General features: G+C 26.0%; 1 protein-coding gene across 2 annotated transcripts in view; it reads right to left on the minus strand.

Moving 5' to 3' along the window:
• Positions 1-1,974: 1,974 nt before the first annotated feature.
• Positions 1,975-22,216, minus strand: part of LOC129976095 (disintegrin and metalloproteinase domain-containing protein 10-like) — a 72,219-nt gene continuing 51,977 nt past the window's right edge. The window contains exons 6-14 of one of the 2 annotated variants that reach the window (XM_056089474.1): positions 20,230-20,431; positions 16,957-17,141; positions 15,419-15,596; positions 13,411-13,585; positions 12,592-12,690; positions 11,446-11,639; positions 7,285-7,499; positions 5,189-5,353; positions 1,975-4,183 (exon numbers count right to left, since the gene is read on the minus strand). In XM_056089474.1, coding sequence (XP_055945449.1) covers positions 3,932-4,183; positions 5,189-5,353; positions 7,285-7,499; positions 11,446-11,639; positions 12,592-12,690; positions 13,411-13,585; positions 15,419-15,596; positions 16,957-17,141; positions 20,230-20,431 — 1,665 coding nt within the window. In that variant the 3' untranslated portion in view covers positions 1,975-3,931. The remainder of the gene's footprint in view (positions 4,184-5,188; positions 5,354-7,284; positions 7,500-11,445; positions 11,640-12,591; positions 12,691-13,410; positions 13,586-15,418; positions 15,597-16,956; positions 17,142-20,229; positions 20,432-22,216) is intronic. The other variant, XM_056089475.1, reaches the window with a different exon arrangement.

The raw sequence follows: 22,216 nt of genomic DNA on the forward strand, positions 1-22,216 counted from the left end.
CTAATCTTGATGAATGTATCTTTAAAAAATTATGTAACATCCATTTTTATTGCCTTAAAATATGTCGCTGGTCACAGTTTAAAAAGAACAGAATGAACAAAAAAAATAGAAAAAGAACACACATTTAAAAAACTGCCATATTAAAACATTTACAATATGAGCATTTTGGCTAATACTGAAATGAGCAAATTGGAATTACTAATTCTACTAAACGACTGATTTAATTTTGAATTCATTAAAGTAAAAATGAAATATCAATTTAAATGAATTATTTCTAATGCAAATAAATAAAAATTTACTTTTTACATGATTATGAAATAGGTGAAACATCATAAGAAATAAATAAATAATGCATACAGTCATTGTCTTATACAAAAAATAAAAAATGTTAAATAGTCCATACATATATATATATTTCCTGTTGCACATCATTTAATATTTCCCTTTTGAAATTCTTCATATAAAATATAATTAGCATCAAAACAAGATACCAATTATCTATTGAATAAAAATCATGAATAATAAAATCACAATGTAAGCTTTGAAAAAAATCAGAGCATAAATTAATTATACAGCAATCATTAAAATTGTTTCTATATATTATAATTTTATTTAATAAATATCTACACATTTTCAACCAAATTTACACTTGATATAATATGTATAATTTGAAATGCAGGGCAGGCTCCAAAATTTCAAACTAAATTAGTATTTAAGAGTAGCATTTGTATCTTTCAATGATTGATATCACAAACTTGGAATTTTTTTTTTTCTTCACAAATATACTTTTTTATATAATTTTGAAAGTTGACTAATAAATGATGAAATTATAATTTCATATTATGCACGACAAGATGCAACAACTTCCAGTTTGCACCATTTTTATCACTAAACATATATTCAAACATGCATTTAACATCAACTTATAAACAATATACATATAAGTGAGCAAAATGATTAATAAAATCAAAACAATACAATATTTTTATAAAAAAAAATTTGATGGAAATTTTTATTTTTATCTATACATACAATTATATCCAGATCTTTAACATTTATAAGAAATTTTATGAAGTTAAATCTGATTCAATATTTATAAATCTCCTAGAAATAAAAGTCTACATGAAAGATCTCTCAGTAAACATTCAGTAAGATGAATGACCCATTAGTAAACCATGACAAACTTTAACACATTTTTTCCCCCTTAATTATTTACCTTTTTTTTTTTTTTTTTTTTTTTTTACTTAAAAGCATTTTTTACAGGTTATCGATCAAAACAGTACAGTAGCATAATTCCTAATTCAACCAAAAGGGTGAAAATATAAAATTCCATACTAAAATTTTAATTTTAGTTAATTAATTAGGAATTGAATATATTAACTTTAAAACTATTAGCTGTTAAATTAAACAATAAATAATCCATCCCTTCATTTTTTTGACATTGCACAATATTTGGAAAGCTCATCCCCCCCAACTAAAAAAAATGAAACAAAATGGCAGTGCAATTCCTTTAGGAGACTTAATCATATTAAAAAGTAAATTAACTTTAATATATATATATATATATATATATATATATATATATATATATATATATATATATATATATATATATATATATATATATATATATATATATATTCTGACTAATTTTTATTATAAAAAGTAGAAGCAATTGTATAAATTTTGTATTAAGTACAAAATATACTTGAAAGTTGAAATAAGTAGTAAAACATTTGATCATCCCAGGATCACTTTCGTAATGACATGAGAAAAGCTAAAATGAAAAGAAATGAGAGAAAGATTGAAAAATGAATAACATAAGGCCACCATTCAAAGAGATATAAAAAATTCCTTTCCTCAAAATCAAAAGGCTATATTGTAATTTAATTTACTAAAAGATAGGAAATTCAAAAACCTAATTTTAGAAACATTAAATATTCAAAGGTAGAAAAAGATTATAATTCAAATTTTAAAATTCAACTTTAATAAAAATTAAAATCTCCATATAGCATTATGCAAGAGGTATACGATTGTTATGAAAAAAGAATACTCAATTGATTTTTGCTTCACTCTGGAATATTTAATGCAATTTTTAATAGCATTTTATTTTTTATGAAACATGTTTCATATTATATACAATCAAAACAAAAGAATTGTTCAAAAAAGAATTATTCAAATCCTATCAAAAAGTGGTGCATCAAAAAATATTTTTTTTTGCATGTGTATATTTTTATGCAAATTTTTAAGAATAAAATAAAATGTTCACAACAATAAACAGTCATACTTTTAACATTCGTTTTCTTCGGCATAAATCAATTAACAATAAGTAACATCATATAACCCAATATTTTAGAAGATTCTCTTGACTTTTATTTGGAGAAATATCAAAATATAATTTTTCTTTTTGATATTATAATAAGTTGATGCATCTATTGATTCTAAAATTAAATATATACAAATGTAACACCTAATTTTATTAATAAGCTGAAATTTGTTTAACAAAATAATAAAGGGGTCATTTTGTAAAATAATGTACATTAACCAGAACTTTGTCTTTTTCAAAATGCCAATGGCAGCCTTATTGTCATTCAAATCACACAATAAAATAAGATTTTTTTTAAGCAATAAGCTAAAATATTAAACAATTTATGATCAAATTATGCTTATTTATATTAAATCTTACCAAAAAAGACATTTAAAAGAGATAAAGTAAATGCAAATTAATATTTACACCAGGAAAAGAAAAATTAGCAAATTTTATCCAATGCTAAATATTCTTTTGCATAGAAACAAATTTTTAAAACTGATCTTTTTTATTATTATTATTATAAAATGCACTTACCAATAAATAATCGCTGTTTTAAACAATGTTTGAAATTTTCAATGCTTATATAAAAAAAATTTTTAAAGAATAATTGGTACATATTATCATAACTGCAAGCTAATGTTTTGCCTAAGAAATTTCTTTTAGTTCTTGGAGCAATAATTTTACATAAACAAGAAAAGAACCGAATTTCATTGACATAAACTACTTTGTTCTTTCATTGAGAAGACAGTGACTGTAAAAATAACAAAAAGTACTCTATAAAAGATAGGTAAGGAAGGAAGGAGTTGCAAGTCTCTGAGGTCTTTCCATATCAATTCATAGGCAAGCATAAAAAAGAATAAAAAATCTAAAAAAATATATAAACATACAGTTCACAAAAACAAAAAAAAATGACACTAAGCAATACAATTCTGAACTAATTAATTATGTATATAGTATTTAGCTCTAAAACATATCTATTATAATTTCTCCAAAAAAGATAATGAAAACGCTAAAAAAATTGACTTAGTTCATTTCTTTTTCAAAAAAAAAAAGAAAAAAAGAAGTGAATATTTTTCCAGTCAAATATTTTACAAATTTCAGATCGAAATGAACATCGTCCACTCAAAATGTTACCACCAGTTTCCTTTGGAGTGGTAACAACACTTTCAGCAGTTTAGTTTTCTTTTTTTTTTTTAAATATACTTGGAAGATTTCATGCTTCACAGCTTCAGTGATGCAACAACAGTTTCAACATTTTGTAATTAACCGGATTAGAAATTTTAATTATAAAGAATTTTTTTCAAAACTGGAAAGGAAGTATATATCCCATGATACACATAAATAATTGGGATAATGAATTTCTTTCCAGTTTGTAGGGAAGATTCCGCAAACCATCAGCACAGAGTCAGAAGTGCAAATGCCTATATCACTAAACCAAGTGATAAATTCAGCACATGACATTTGCTCCACTCTTCTTATTGAAGCATTAACTTTCAATTTCTGCTGAAAGTAAAATGACCATTTACATCAGTCCATCGCCCCAATGAAGGCAAAATGCCACTGATGAAGAACCATGATGAGTAAAGGCATTCGAAGAATTGAAACTAAGCACACTATTGGTCAGGCATATGCTTTCCCCCTCATTTCTAAAACAGTACCTTTGTTATAGATATAAGCATGGTCATCAACACGATTCTTGTTCCGTGTTGGGGGAGGCTGCTGAGCTTTGTCCCGGCGATTATAATGCCCACGGCCTTCCCCATAACCATGAGAAGGTCCTGCAATAGAAGGGCCTGGAGCTGGAGGAGCTGAGGGCCTAGGCCCAGGATAAGGAGGTGGTGGTCCAGGTGGTGGCTGTTGATGACGGTGGCGCTGAAAATCAATTAAAAAAAAATATTGACTTTTCAAATAATCAAAATATTCCTAACAAATTTTCATATTGCAATGGGGAAAAATTACACTACATTAAGGATATCATAACTAAGTTAATTTTATCTATAAAATAAAACAAAACAATAAACGTGGCATTTCTTTTTGTTTGCCAGTCACAAGAGCTCTTCCTAAATGGAAACATTGTCAACAGATTCAAACATATAAATCATAACTCAATTTTTAATTGAACTCTACTATGTCAAACTTTCAAATTAATTATTTTTTGAAAACATTTAACCAATAAATAAAAATTCACATATTTTCCTCCATTTCTCCTCATTTTCTAACAAATAACTTCTGGAATGGTTATGGAAATTATTTATATACCATATTACATTATATATCATCTTGCACATATCTCAAGTTCTGGTCAATAAAATTTTAAGGCGAATAAATTATATAGTTTGAGAAAAAATGAAGTTTCCATAATACAGAGAATTATTTTTAATTGATAATAAATAATAATATATATTTAATAAAAATTATTAATATATAGTATTTTTAATACATTATTATTGATATATTATTATAGCAATATTATATATTTGAAAATGCAGTTATTTATAACAATGATGACATATCATTGGATCTATTATTAAATATATTTTTACTTTCTCATATAGAATATATTTCCATCAAATAGCTTCCATAGTTGATTTAATGCGCAATAATGTCCAATTCTGTTATGCTATTTACTCAAATGTTGAAACACAGAAAAAGTTTTATTAAAAGAATTTTGTGAAAATAAATTAATTTTTAAATAAAGTCTAGAATGTTTTATAAAACTTAAAACATTAAAATTCATTCGATGTAATCCAAGATATACTATTCAGTGTGAATTTTAAATGAAAACTGCACAATTATTTACACCACCTGCCATTATCATCGACTGTGACAGTTAATGACAAAATGGAGGAAGACAAAAGAATTCAACATTTGACTTACTTTTCTTCTTAGAGTATCAGCAGGATGTCGTAAAGTATCCGTTATTCTGAGAGCAGGTGCTCTTCTTGGATTACTGCTTGGGGTGTGGACGGCACAGCATTTTATGAATATGCCCATGACTATTGCAAATGCAACAACAGAAAGCAAAACTCCCCACCAGCAACTCTGTTGAGAAATACAGATTAATATATATAGAACTAAACTTATGATAAACATATTTTAACATATAATAAATACATAAATATACAGGTGAATATATACGAGTAGGTGATAAATATATAGTTCCAACTGGAAAAAAAAATGCTTTAAATTACGGGAAGAAATATATTTTAAATTGTTTGAGTCAATAAATATATTTCTGAAAAAATATGAATAGTAACTTTCTATTTGTAACTCAGTCTTATCAATCATATTTAGTAAAAAACTGTCGATCATTATTAAAAACCCCATTATTTTATGACTAAAACTAATCAAGTTGTAGATGTTTAACCTAAATAGTGATGATATACATACTTATTTTAAGGAATAGTTTGAAAAACAACACAATGGCACATAATTTCAACATGCAAGCAATCCCTCAGAATCTTGAGGTTTTGAATTTATTGGTAAAATTTGTCTAAAATAGCAATTTTCAACATTTTATATGTCAGGTCAGTTTTAATCACAGAAGAATGGAATTTTTTCATTTTATTCTTAGAAGGTCATGAATATTTTACTAAATATGACTGGGAACTATATAAGAAAATCAGATTTTGTATAACTTTTTGATAAATATATTTATTGACTCAAACAACATAAAACACATTTCCTCCTCTCATCAAAGCTTTTTTCTAACTGGAAGTATGTCTTCTCTCTAACTGTTCAAAAATTAGTTATTGGGAATTATTAGTTATTATTAGAATAAGAAAGAACACCATCCATACAACAATAAATATATCTAAACGAGCAACTCGTTTTGGTAGAGGGGTAAACAATACAATTTAAAATGTTTTAAATTAATGATGCAAACATTAAGATAAGAATTTGGAAACTTCATTCAATAACAAATAAATAAAATACAAAAATAAGTTTGTTGACTTCTTAACTGCCATGGAGCTACATATACAATTTGTGTACATTAACTGTCATGTATTTATATATATGACTTTACAGAATACATTTTGCTAAAATATTTGCTAATAGTATATTTACACTGTATGCTTCTATAGTACTTTACACAATATGTTTATTAATTTTTATAATATTATTTGGGGGAGTGGGGGATGTAATATGTGTGTATTGATAAAGTCATTGATACTGTTAGCACAATGCAACTGAATATGTTGCCACTATTTTAATTTTTTAAATTTAAATTCTATACAAATAATGTTTCAATGTAAACTTAGTTTGCCATATTAGAAGTCAATAAAAAAATTCTATTCCAAAAATGATGTTACAAAAGAAATGATTTAAGAGAGAAGAAGTCAGTCACTAAAAGTGAACTAGTAAAGAAAGATGTATATTATATATATATATATATATATGTAATATTATTTGTTGTGAAGCATGATGCAGTTTGAAGACAATGAAGATACTTTAAATTTTGTGACGTCGTTTTATTTCATCATGAAGCAAGCATATGTACAAGCGACGAGCACACAGAACGACACAGAAAGGAATGAGGAAAAAGCTCTTGGACATTTTATCCCTGGTCTTATATAACCTATGATTTTGATAGGGAAAATACTTCTTCACAGTGCTAATGTATTATGAGATTTTGATAGGGATTTTCATTACAGGTGCGGAAAAGGTAGGGGGAACACAGGGAGATTTTAAAAAAGAATTTGCATGATTAGCGGTATTTTATCTCTTCACGTGCGGTGTGGGAAAGTTAGATTTTAGCTGATTCAACAATTTAACAAAGCTTCTCTTGAATTAATTAAGTAGAGACTGTGGAATTGGATCACGAAATAAGAGAATATTTTTAGAATGAAGTTACTATGGGCTAAATTAAGATAAAATCTTGAAAATTAATTAAATTGAAATTAGAGTTAAAATATCATTACATATATATATATACAGCAGTTGTTTAAATGATGTTTTAGAATTGCACATACCGTAACCCACTGTTTAATAGTCATTAATGTCTTTTGATTGAAGAGAAGATTTTTCAGCCTTGCCAGAGGTCCTTCTGCATCAACAGCACGGCACTTTTGGAACACATCACAGTAACCTTTGAAGTCATTGCATGGTGACCCAGGTCGCAATTTAATGCCACTTATATTTTTCATTTTTGATATAACATAAGTACTTCGACATGTATTTTCTTTACCTATAAGGAAAATCATAAGGTTACAAAGTGAAAGAAAAGAAACTCACTGGATTTTTATAAACATAGAAAACCATTCCTAAGGATAAATAAGAAAATTTTGAGTTTGCTAAGTGTAAATCTGAGTAATATATTATGCAAGAAGAATATAAATAATACTTCAACGAGAATTATCAAAAGAAACTATTAATTTGCAAGCTTCAGGAAACAAACACGGAAAAATTTCTTTGAATGAGGCCCTAAAAAATTATTCCTTTCTTCTAACCATATTTGTTGAAAATAACTTTCGATTTCGACCACCTGTAGCATTTCTCTCCTATATACTAAGCGGAATGCTCTTAACTTACAAATGAGGTTTTGACCTTGAATGAACCCAAGAAGTGGTTTTATATCACAGTTTTAATGCATTTAATGTAGTAATTCACTAATTTTGCAAATGAGACTAAATTAAATATTGATTCCAAACGAACTATATGAAACTTTTTTTTTCTGTATACCTATTCAGCATATAAAATTTTTTCCAATTTTATAACCATTTACATAGATAATAAAAATCTGCATTGCAGTTATTTAGGAATATAAAAAGAAATTAAATTTAATAAATTTCTTAGGGACTGTGGAATTATCAATTTAATTCTTTTTAAAGACAGAACATAGACTTTTTAAAGACAGAACAATGTCAACTTCATTTTATTTTTCTATTTCTAAAAAATCCAGATTTTATAAAAAAGACAGTATTTTATGCATAATATTTATTCTAACTGCTTGTATTTTCTACTTAAAAATGTTCACTTCTTTTATAGAATATCACACAGCTTATAATCTTCAGCTACTTCACATACTAAAGCATAAATGATTGTTTTAATTATTAATATATTGCATACAAAAATTATTTTTTTATAACTCACACAGTTGAAAACTTTTGTAATAAGCAATATAAAAAGTACATTTTTCATTATATTGTTAATGCTTAGAACGCATGCAGAAAATTCAATTTTTTGCTGAGAGTTTCAATTATTCATTACGTGTATCATAGTTTTGAAAAATATGTTTAGAGTTTTGTACATAGTCGATTACTGAATTATAATTTTAAAAAATATTTTTCAAATCAAACTTTTTAAAATTTAAATAATTATCAGATTTAAATAAACATCATTCAACAAATAAAATTGAATATAATTCACTTAGAATGTAATATGCAAGTTTTAATAATCACTTATACATTAATTCATATAAGTCAGTATTTTTAGTAATTTGTTCTATAACCAGTATTATTTAGTGCATGAAAAATAATTTGCTTTCATTTCTGAAAGACTTTCAGCTTTTTGCTTCTGAATAAAATTCTTTATTATTTAATATTCTTTGTATTTTTCCCCCTTTAGCATTCTCTATTCGATTAACACTACTGATAAAGGAAAACTGATATCACAAAATTAAAGAATAGATAAAAAAGTAATTTGATTCCTTCGAGAACAACTCATTATCAAACTTTTTTATTCCATACATCCTAAGACTGCTCCTTTTGAGAGAGAAATAAAAATCAAAAAAGCATGACTCTTAAGATTCATTAGCTATAATACTGATTATAACATATGAAAGAAAAAATCTCCTGGTCTTATGGGGTATGATACAATAGAGAAGGGATGTTATGGGAATAATTGGGAAGCATGCATGAAGGAATGAAATTTCAATTCACTATTAGTATAAAAAATGTATTGACCCATAATGTGTGTGCATGCATGCATGCATGTGTTGTCTAGAATACAATACATGCATGCATGCATGACAACTTATTCAATTCACTATTAGTATAAAAAATGTATTGACCCATAATGTGTGTGCATGCATGCATGTGTTGTCTAACATACAAAACATGCATGCATGCATGACAACTTAACATACTACTTCTATGTCCTTAATTATAATTTCAGTACATAATAATGTAATGTAATTATATTGATTCAACTTATCTTAGATTAATTGTTAGTTTTTTTTAAAATGCATTTTTTTTTTTAATTCACAGACCTAAAATCTAAAACCACTTAGATAAGGAAGTAATCACCTCAATAAAAAAATAAACACTGCTACAGTTTGTTATTTAAACTAACAGGTTGCCTCTGTCTCTCACATTATTTTCATCGCATATGTTTCAATCAAGTATTAGTTAAGAATTTGAAAAAATTGTTCCTAAATGTTTGCTGATTCTTGGCATCAAATACTGTGGAAATTTCTGAATAAGTATTAAATAAAACATTATAAAAGCTTTAAAAATAAAAATTCATTTTTAATTATTTATAAGACACTGGATCATATTTAGTAACATAATCCTTAAATGTATCAAATTTCTATATCCATTTTTATTTATGAAATTTCAGGGCAAACTTTCCGCTTGCTGTTGGGCGATTGTGTTCATATAATGGTAATACAGAAAACACAGAGGTCATAAATCTGTAATAAAAACCACTTAAAACACCATTAGACACTGAAAAAAGACATAGAAAGGCCATTAGACATAGAAAGCACAAATGCCTATTCAATGAAACTAGAGAAGATGCCCAAGACTAGAAAATTTCCTTCCTCTTTTGTTAAATGTAATTGAATACTTAATGTGTGTGCATTTTGCTCAATAAAGATCTCATCCAGATGGATTCGGGAGACAGATTTTCTGATGTCTCAAATTATGCATGAGAGTACATTTGTTTAAGAGCCATGAAATGGGACTCTTTTCTATATCAACATAATATAGTGATGTAATGGAGTAATGTAAAGTCAGAACTGTAATGGAATAGTGTTAAAATTATTATTCTACTTGTTAGAGTTTTGACTCCCTCCGGTGGAGAAAAGGGGAAATTCTGTTCCCCTAACCAGATGTATTCGAGACGACGACGCGGCGACATGTACATACTCTCTCTCCCGCCTTTTGTATTGTAATGTGTTTGTGTGGTAGCTTAGAAATGTCCGTGTCCATATATGTGTGAAAATAAACCTATGAAAGTTCAACTCCTGCTTCGTCATTTATGGAATTGTCATGCACTGACTGAACATCGTGGAGAAAAGGGGAAATTCTGTTTGACAAAGTGAAAAACCAAAGGAGACAATTTTGCTTTGTAACTTTTGAAACTGAAGAAGCTTGTGAGGCTTCTTGTAAACAATCAAAGCAGGAGTTGAACTTTCATAGGTTTATTTTCACACATATATGGACACGGACATTTCTAAGCTACCACACAAACACATTACAATACAAAGGGCGGGAGAGAGAGTATGTACATGTCGCCGCGTCGGCGTCTCGAATACATCTGGTTAGGGGAACAGAATTTCCTCTTTTCTCCACCGGAGGGAGTCAAAACTCTAACACTACTTATAATAGGCTGCCATTGTAGTCCTTAAGAAGGCAGGGATTTTTTTTTTTTTTTTTCTGAAAGAGAAACCTGGCCATTTTAGTATTTTGAAGTATTTGATAACTCCAAAGATCTTACGATTGAGAAGGTTACCTGCTAAAGTGCTTCAAGAATATATACAACTGAAAAATAATTTCTTGTATAATTTATTATTAATCATATTACAATAACCACTACCTCGAATGTATTCAATGGCCTTGAACATGTATTTGCTTCAAACATGCTCATGTTTTATAATGCAACACTAGGACAGAAATGATAAAAATTTGCAGTTATAGAATCAGATGATATTTGGAAATAAATTACAAAATATTTTGGAGACTGTAAAGATAATAATAAAGATATATTGTTTATTATCAAAATCAGTTCTGCATTTTTAGCACCTAACTTTGTCCCCCTTTTTGCAAAAATTCCTTGTTCCATTTAAAATGGTACGTTGCAAACATGTTATATGAGAATTACCAATATATATATCTCATATAGCATGATTGAAACATATGAAACATGGTAAATTACTTATGAACAAAAGAAAAAATTCTTTATTCGCATACCTGGGTCTTGGCAAGCTACTTCACACATTTGTTCAGGCTTGGCTAAATGTTCTTCAGTCAGAAAACATTCCTCCATATCATATCTCTGGCAAATGGAACCAATACATTCTCCATTCCAACAGACCTGGGTACCTTCGTTGCATATTGTTCGATTAGGTTTGGCTACAGGTGGTGGACATTCTGCAGCAAATCCACTGAGATATATGTTAAGGACAAGAGCTCTGCTGTATGGATAACTATTAATTAAAAAGTATAAATTTTACAGCAACAAAAATTTATTGAATAAAATAGATAGTTTTTAGGATCTTTAAATAATCAAGTAATATTTTTTAAAAATTTAGAAAAGTCCAAAAATAAGAATGTTATTAAGAAGCAAAATATTGCACTTGCAAAAATAATTCACAAAAAATCACAAGATGATGTTTAAATAATTTTAAATTATTGAGAAATGCAAGTTCATTGTATTTTTAAAAGGCCGAAGAAGACAAACAGCAAATAAAATATATTGCATCTGAAATTTTTTACTCTATTTCAAAAGCGAATGTCTAATTAATCAGGTTGATATATTAAGCAATTTATATATGCAAAATTTTTGTTTTGAAATACGAAACTTCGTGGTTTAAAAAGAGACAATGCAAATGCATTTATTATTTAAAATAGCCACCCATGACTTATCCAATCAATTACATAAAATGTTTGGAAAATTTCATTAATTATATTAATTTATCAATTAATTTTTTATTGATTTTTTTTGTATTTATTTTATTATAATTTTTTTAGAAGTGTATTTATTGATTCAGACAACATTTTATGCAATTCTTTCAGCTATTCAGAGCAAAATTTCATAGATATTATCGATTAAACGTTTTAAAATTATCTATTTGGTTACAATTAGAATAGGCATCTTGTGTGTAATACATAGGATGTCATAAAACCATGAAAAACAGAATTTAAAAGAAATGAATACAAAAGCTTCATCAAAAATTTTTGGACATCTTCAAAATAAAAAAAATAATAATTTTTAAAAAATTGCATACAAAAGAAATAATCTATATACTACATTCGTACTCAGTATAGAAAAAAGTCATTTTATTACTGAGCTAAAATATCACAAAATATAACTACATTTTCAATGAAAAAGGATACTCGCAGCGTGATTGTTTTGTACAGTCTGATTCAGATTTGCACAATGTTCCTTTGTTAACATAATGGCAGTTTGTATCACAACATGGTCCACGACTTGGGCTGCGATTAAAGAAAAAAAAATCAGATAATATAGAATAAATAAATTGATTAAAATTTAAACATAATTGCAAATAAATTCAAAATAAGTCAAAATAAATTTCATTGCAAAATAATCATTCCATATTTAGAACTAAACAGTCATGCACATTTCAACTATATTTAAAAAACATCAATGTGCCATTTATTAAATAAAATAAAAGTATACAAAAAAGATTTAGAGGATCAATCAGCCTGTCATTTTAACTATTTGAAAACTAATTATCAAAATGATATGCACAATTACAATAATAATTTTAATTACATTTCTAATTTTTGATTAATTTAATCAATCTGATTTAAGAAACCTATTAAATAATGAAATTTGTTTATTTCAATTATCCTGGCAGTTCCATTAAAGACCATTCAAAGAAATAAATGAGTTTAAGCATTAATAAAACTATAAAAAAATAATATAATTTCTTTAAAATGGCATTATATCTACATCAATCACCCAGTTTCTAAGTATATTTGTAATAATATGAAAAATTCAAAATTTTAATAATTTTAAAGACTAAATATAATAATTGCAATCTTTGCAATATTAATTATTTTTAAATGCTTTCTAAATATGTTAAAACTCGTACCTGTTAAATACCTTCTTAAACACTTTTATTTTAAACATACATATATTTTCAAACAAAATTTCACATAACTTAACTGATTACAAAGTACATATCATACCTGCATTCATGACGTGGCCTTAGACGACAGGGAAGTGCAGGTTCCCCAAGGTTTAAGAATTTACCAACTTCTTTAGGATAGCAACACAGTTCTGTACATTCTTTTTCATCATATCCACAATCACATTCTTCACCATCTTCAACAATCTTGTTCCCACAGAAAGCTCCATCATCCTCTGTAATAAGACATACATAAATATAAGAACTACTAATAAATTTTTTTTTTTAATTATTTTTTTGCTGCACTGCTAATTTTTTTTCATCACAAAAACATTAAATATTGAATATATCTTTAAAATTACAAAGGTTACCATTGACAATTCTTTATTTTTTGTTAAAATAATTAGTTTGCCAATAATAAGGAAAATAAAATTTATCGAAATTTTAGGAATAAATACAGTTGATTAAAATCACTCATGAAATAAATGAAAACTCGCCTATTCTTAAAAGTTACATATCTTAAAAAGTTGAAAATATAAAATAAATTTCAAGATTAAATTAAATTACTGACAAAATTTGTTTTAGTAAAATTATAACAAAATTTATCAATGTAATAAAGTTGTTACATAAAATAAAAATAATTAAATTTAAAATATATCGTCAATTTCCATGAAATGTCGTACTTGAAATAGGTATAGTAGAATCTCAATCGACTGATAGTTTCTTTTAACTAAGTTGATATACAAAAATCAAGCAATGTTTTTCATTTTTCTAATAAGGTCACCAAATTTTTTTGGGAAAGAGTGTCAAAGTTGGAATTGGAGCCGATTTTCATAATACAAAAGCTTTAAAAAAATTCACAATGATTTAGTCCACCACAATGTACAAGAGGTCTGTCAATTAAAATGCTTATAAAATGTAATTATCAAATGTAATCTCGCATAATTTAAGAAGTTATTTACAGGAAAAAAATTAAATGCAATTTTATTATTAAGCATTTCAGAATTGATACAAGCAGATTCTATGCATTAAAAAAAAAATGGAGCTGTGAATGTATTGGAAAGTGAACCATAATCAACAGAGAAAATATTCTTTTGGAATCATTCTTAAATAATCATTGGAAAAATTGAAGGGGAACAGTAAATAAGTACCCTTCATAAATCCTCTTATCAAACCCAATAATGTTCCAAAAAGTGTATATAAGAAGTTGAGATTAATAAAGTAATCTGTTAAAAACATAAATGGTAATATCCGAGTATTTTTTTTTTATAATTTCAAAATAAACAATTTTGGAAGTCCTTGTTAAAAGGAAAGTTGAGATTGAAGTTTTAATCTCTATTAATTGAGTTTCGGATTATACTCCAGGTGAATAGGATCCCAATGGGTTTGAGGCTCTTTTATATACAGTATTAATATAAAAATTAATTCATTATATTGTTCAATATAAATTCAAAATACTGTAAAGCATAATCAAATCACAAATTTAGAAAGAATTACAGATGGTGAACCATTATAATCTTTAGAACTATATATTATGTATATATATTCAGAGGAAAAAAATTATAAAGATTTTATAATAATTCTGGAAGTGTTCAGGAATTTCATTTATTTCAGGGTATTACTGATGGGAAAATTCAATATTATATATATTTCAGAAAGCATTAAGATTCTAAGGCTATATGATAAAAATAAAACAGAAAACGCTGACAAGTGGCATGAAGACATTATCACAAAACTGGTTTAAAAAAGAAATTTCTATACATTTAAAAAAGAAACTATTAAAAATTGATTCACATTTAACTTAAAATTAATTAATGATTTCAATAACTATATAAAATAAAAATGTAATACAGTGATTTAATGAATAAAACCTAAACTATAACACTGCACAAATTTTGAGAAATTCCCTTTAAGTTTTAAGTCGCAAATTTCAATTTATATATTATTGTGAGGTCTGATTAGATTGGGTGAAAAAAAGAAAAAAACATTGCATCTTTTAGTTTAAAGAAAAAAATTATATATATATATATATATATATATATATAATAGTTAATTCTCATGCAACCTACTTTCAAAACAATTTTCTTTGCCTTCATTGCTGAATACAGCTCGAAGAACAGCACTGATATTGTGAATACTACATTCAGAAAATTTATTATTGTGAGGTCTGTCACCAGAAGTTGCACTAGCATACATGATATAATTTCCTTTAGCACCACCTGGCCTACACTCTTTAGGATAGTCATGCTATAAAAGAAAAAAAATTAATTTATTAGTAATTAAATTGATTAAATAATCGACAAAATCATTTTTTAAAGTAATTTTATGAATGAAAGAAGCAAAATTCATTATCAATCATTTTGACAACTTAATTCATTAACAGTAGAATGTGAATGAACACAAGGTATACATCTTTCCCCCAGCTTAAAATGAAGTCTTGGTAAAGAATGAAATTTTTTTGTAATTCATTCAAATACTAGAGTTCTTACTATTGAAATAAAGTATGGTCGATTAACTGAAAAATTATTAGAAAGTTCATCTTAAAAAAAATTGAAAAATATGTTTATCACTAGTAATGTTGATTTTACTTTAATACACTTTTACTTTAATACACACAACCTTTTATATTCGAATTTCAAATAAATTATTTTGATCACATTTTTTATTTGTAAAATTTTCAGTGCATTTCCATCAAATTTTTATGTGCATGTACTTGTAAAAAATCCAAAACCAATCATATTATATTAATTTTTATAACCAGGCATTGATAAAATTATTTGTCAAAACAATTGCCAATTGCATTAGAACCAAAAAAAAATTACATACCATTATTCATAATTTATGGTAGAGTAATAATTCATGAAATAGTTATGGAAAAAATATGAATGCTGTACAATCTGTTTTAAATGCAGATTCTGGATTTTATTTATTTATTTATTTTAAAGAAAATGTTTTGGAATAAATAACAACAGCATCAGAAGCTTTTTCTTTTTTTGCTGAAACTTTGAATTGTTTTTTTAATGAAATACTAATACGATAAATAGCAATACAACAAGGTCATTTGTAATGCCATATTTAAGGTGGTGATTCACTTAATGTGGTGATAAAAAGACCAACAGGGTATGACAAGTGTTACCTGAAAAAGCCAGATATATCCCTTTTAGAACACAAATAATGCATATGTGCATTAGAATTAAATTCAACTTAGGGGCAAACACCACACTCTTGCATAATGTTGAACAAAATATCTTCTATCAGCAAGCTTATTAGTATGTTTCTTTTGAAAGATTGGTCCAAATCTTAGGCTTGCATATGTTTCTGAGAATCATTGGATTTTTTGCAATTATAAACAGAAACTCATACTATTGAGAGAAACGAATGCTCATTTTGAAGTGATTATTTATAATTTCTCCTCTCATTTGGGATGGATTATGGGAGTTATTCTAGCAAAAATTTGCATTAATAAAATAGTTTTGATTTAGGTAATTTCGATTCTAGTAAAATGCCCTAAAATTTTATATTTTAATATTAACTACAAGTATTAATGCTTCCTAATAAATACAGTATCTAAAGTCATATGTATACTAACAACAAAAAGAATACTTACAGGAGACCCAAAGTTGTGGCCAATTTCATGAGCTAGTGTCAACTCTGAAACCTTTGGTGGAACACGACTGTTATAATTAACAAAAGTTATGACTCCTGTATTTAAACTTCGTTTAGTCTGCACTTGCCGTCCAGCAATATTTTCAGTGTAAGATTTGTACTTTTCACAAATACCACCAGAGGCACCTGCAAGATCCAATTGATTCTTGTTTAATACTATAAAAACATTATTGTACATGCTAAAAAAAGTGTAAAAATTTTAGTTCATGAAAAAATTGCAGAATTTTAGTAAAAAAAAAAAAAAAAAAAAAAAAAAAAAAAATGCTGAAGTATTCTTTAGATTTAACAATTTTTTATATAATAATTAACATCAAAATTTATTTTTGACTTAAAATCGAAATAATTAAATCTATCCAGGGAAAAAAATGATATATTGCAAAAACAATTTTATTTAATTTATTCAAGCCTTAAATTAAAAAATATATATATTGCAAAAATATCATTTAACAAACATTGAATTATAAATTAATATTATCATCAAAGAGAAAATATGCAGAAGCTAAAGATTGGAAAAGTTCATGCATCTTTATACTATTAATACATAATAAATACATATAATACTTAAAAGACCAATTTCATGAACAGAAATAACTAGGTGATTACATTAGAATAATAACAATATAATAGTTTTTTTGTTTTTGTTTTTTTTTTTTTTGTTAGAAGCCATGAAGATTTTAAAATCCGATTCTTCTGCAGACATATATTAAATTAGATCATTTCACCATCCCAAAATACATTACCAGTCAGTTTAATTACTTTACTTTATAAAAAAAATCACTTACTTCAAATACCGCCAGCATAATCACAATATTTAAGAATAAAAATCCAAAATTCAGTTATCAAATTATAAGAACTGCAAAATTTTGTAACATTTTAAGTTTTTATATAATTTTAAAAGTATTAATGCCTCATTGAAATAATTTAAAAACTTTTAATTTAATGAATTAAAACAAGACAAAATATTTCACACTCTTCTAAAGAAACTGACAAAACCAATGTCCATAAATAAATCCCAAAAATGGATAAAACTTGTACTTTTCCAAAAAAACTATATGGTCCTAAGATAATATGGCCATTACCAAATTTTCTTCCATTAATGTTTCTACAGAAAAAAAGTTAAAAGAGTACAAAAAGATAAATTATATCTCCACCATCCAACTATAAAAAAAGTATCAATTTGGGAAAGACTCAGTTTAGTAATAATTATTAATAGTTAGATAATTTAGTTTGCACATATATACATGCAACTACAAGCTTTTTTTAATTTATAATGACAAATTAATTTGCATGCTTGGTTTTATTTTCTCCTTTCTCACACAATTTTATTTAAAAAGTAACATTTTTTCCCCCCAATATTACTAGTGTAACCTTTAATAAAACATTAATTCTGATTAAGAGCATTCTAATAAACTGAAATGGAAATACATAAAGGTTTCATAAAAACTGACTCAGGAAATATATTTAATATGGAAAAAGACAATTTAATTATTGTGTTTAAATCCATACTATTAATAAAACTGAATATGTGTGTGTATGTTTTAACACTCCATAAGTCATGCCATTTGTCCTAGAGCACCAAACTTGGTGCATAGAAGATAAAAATGTGCTTTTAGAAGAAAAATGTGCACCTTTGTGCAAAAATTTCAATTAATTAAAATTTAAGCTAAATTTGTCATTGCTTCATGATAACTTCAAAAAAATACTACAGCCTATAGTCCTAAAATTAAAAAAAAAATTAACTTTTCATTACACCAATTTTTTTATAAATAATTTATTAAATTAGGGAGATATTAATTAATTAAATTAGGCAGATATTAGACCCAATCCTTCTTCTTTAGCTTTCAACAATGGGAGAAAATCACACCATTAAATATGCACTGAAACAGAAACAAAGAAAAATTATTTAAATTTCAGTTACAATGTAATCTATTAATGGAAATTAAGCAAAAAGATTACTTTTAAACTGCCAAAATTTTGGAAAATTTACCGACTACTAAAGTGGTGTCAATCAAAAGATAATTTTCCAAACTTTGAAATGATATGAATTTGAATTTCTTTGCAATAATATTTTTGAAAGTTGTCATGGGAAAAACAGTAAAATTCAAATTTATTTTTAATTAAAATTATAGTTAAAATTTTTGAATTATCGCACCAAGGTGTACATTCCCACCCTCCTAAGCAAATGTGTGCCTAACTTGGTAACTGTACATAAAATGATCTGTCTTGTGAAGTCCAACACACACACAAACATTTATCTTTATTATTAGTAGTGATTGAATAGCTAATTATAGGAGGGAAAAATGGAAATCTGGCAACTAAAGTTAAATGGATTGAGTATAAGCATAATATTTATGGTACCATAGTATATGGCTAACGTATTACTATGCAATATGATAACTATATACTTTTAAAATATAACACTTTACGATACATAATGTATGGATACTATATATTACTATGAGTAATAAGATGGTATCCATCATCATTAAGCAATACATGGGAAAATAATATAGATGGGATTTTAAATTTACTTTAGAATGAGTTTGGATAACAATCAATAAAATTTAAATCATACTGAACTTGGTCTATATAATATTATATCTTAGCAAGATGTTGGATGCAATTATTCTTTGTAAATAAATGCATATTATCTATTAATCTTGAGCTTAATATAAATGTGGTGAAAACTATTAATATTGAGTTTAACATTAACGTAGAAAAACACATAATAAATTATCAACTCATGAAAGAAAGCAGTCAGATATATTATAAATTTCACTTATAATTTTAAAATAAGATTTTTGATAAAGTATTTAGTTTAGCACATGTTTTCAAACAGAACAAAATCCTTGCACATTTAAAAAAAATGCAGATATTTTCCCCCTTTAGCATTTTTCTTGAAAAAATGCTAATGTGGAAAATACTTATGACTTAAATATGACTTAAACTATATGACTTGTACTGTATAACTTAAATTGGAACCAATAACTTTTCATAACAAAAAAAATTAAAAAATAATAATTGTAAATCCTGATAAAAATTAATATTTTTAGATATCAAATTAAATTGTGTTATTTTTCATGATAAGTACACAAACTAATTACCTTTTTTATACAAATAAATACAAGAACAATAAAAATTAATTATACAGACAAAAATTCTAAAATAAAATTATATATCTATGAAAAAAGATAATCATTCAAAAAAATCCCACCGATGTTACCTGATGCTGAGGCTACCCATGCCAATCCTAAAGTACCACCAGAGAAATCTCTATATGTAAAAATATAAGCTAAGCAAAAATCATCATGATTAAACTGAGAATTCAAATTTAAAAAATTTGAAACATCTATATTGGGTGAGCAAAAAGGATTGGCACGTTTGACTCTAGGTTCACAAACTCTGGAGTCGTTGATCTGAAAGAATATAAGAAAGTACATTAAGAAAATGACATAAAACAAACATGATTGCTAAAATATACCTCATAAAAGCATCAAAAATAACATTTTCTAACAATTATAAAAAAATATAGAGAACCCTTAACGAAAATCACTGATAAGGAATTTAATCACAACAGTTCATGCAATATATACTTAAGTTCTATTAATAATAATAGTTAGACACTTTCTAAATTCCTCCCTATTGTCAGGGTGGCTGGATACTTAATCTGTACTAACTAGTATGTGTAACTGTACTAACTAGTAACAACATGTATACAAATCTTTTACTGATAATGAACATCAATTCCCATTCAAATGAAATGACCAAAAGAAAATTATTTGTACCAAGAATCACATGCGGGAAAACGACCAAATCTACATAAAAATAATAATAAAATAAAAATGACTGAGATTTCTTAAGTAAAACAATGTTCAATGTTCATTTTTTAAAGCTATTTCTTTCATTACTTTTCACCCTGGACATTCCGCAAATAATAAAATAACTTTACTAAGAGCATTATTATTCATTATCCTATCTTAATCAAATAATAGAATTCAGTTATTTTAAATAAAAACAAGTATTAGAACTTTAAAAAATTAATTTAACTAGTTAACTGCATTCAACATGTATACAAATCTTCATTTTTATACGTTCGACATGTATACATGTTGTGCAAAATAAAAAAAATGAGCATTGGGTATAAAAACTTCAGTAGGATTCAATACAAATACAATTTCTTTATAATATCTATAAACCTGCAAAAAAATTTTTTAAAAAAATTGGGTTAAATACTTTGGTATAGAAACTATTCCCTGTACAATGTATTCCTTTTTACAAAATAAGTTGATTATTTTTCCCAATCCATTGGATATTTCCCATACTTGCATAATGGGACTTCCCAATACTTCATTTATATGTTAGGGTTTTTTTATAATGATTGCAACTAGATAAATAAAATGCATAAACTATGAGGCCCTTAGTAATATTTAGTTCTTAGAAACAATGTGATAGTTATAAATTATTTATTTATTGGTATTTTTTAACTATTATCAAACATTAATATTGGTTTAACAAGTACAACTGCAAAATTTACTTGTCTCTTCCGAAAACATTCTTCCAACTTTATACCAACAACATCATCAGTATTTATATTTGCTTCTTTAGAAATTTTTAAATTTTCAATAGCAATATCTTCTTTTCAAAAGTGAACATTAATTTTTTAAAATCCAATAAAGAAGAAATTTTATTTGCTTTACTATGATTTTTTCACAAAATTTATTATGCAGTCGTTTGTACTGCCTTCAATGTACATACACATCAATTGTTTGATTTTGATTAAATATCACATAAAGGATTTTTTAAATAAATTCCTCAGTTAACTGGTTAAAAAGCATCCATTTCAAAAATATTATATGAACAAAACATAATGTTAATAAGAAATAAAGATCTAACTTGTATCAAGAAGGGTACTTTTACAAAATACCACACAGAATTCAATCACAAATTTATAAAAATAATTAGTTCAATAAGATCTTGAAAAAAATACAAGTATTCATAACTGGTAATAACATAATTTTTCATCCTAATTTTCATTTTCGAAAGACAACATATAACCAAAAAATAATCGTTGAATTTTTACTAAAAATAATTATGATTTATAAAAAATAATGATTCTGAATATTAAACAGATTTTATGGAAATTTTAAGGAAATAGCTTACAAAGGAAAAAAAAAGGTTAATTTTAGACCACGGATTTTTGT

Source organism: Argiope bruennichi, chromosome 7 (genome assembly GCF_947563725.1).
Source record: "Argiope bruennichi chromosome 7, qqArgBrue1.1, whole genome shotgun sequence".
Lineage (NCBI taxonomy): Eukaryota > Metazoa > Arthropoda > Arachnida > Araneae > Araneidae > Argiope > Argiope bruennichi.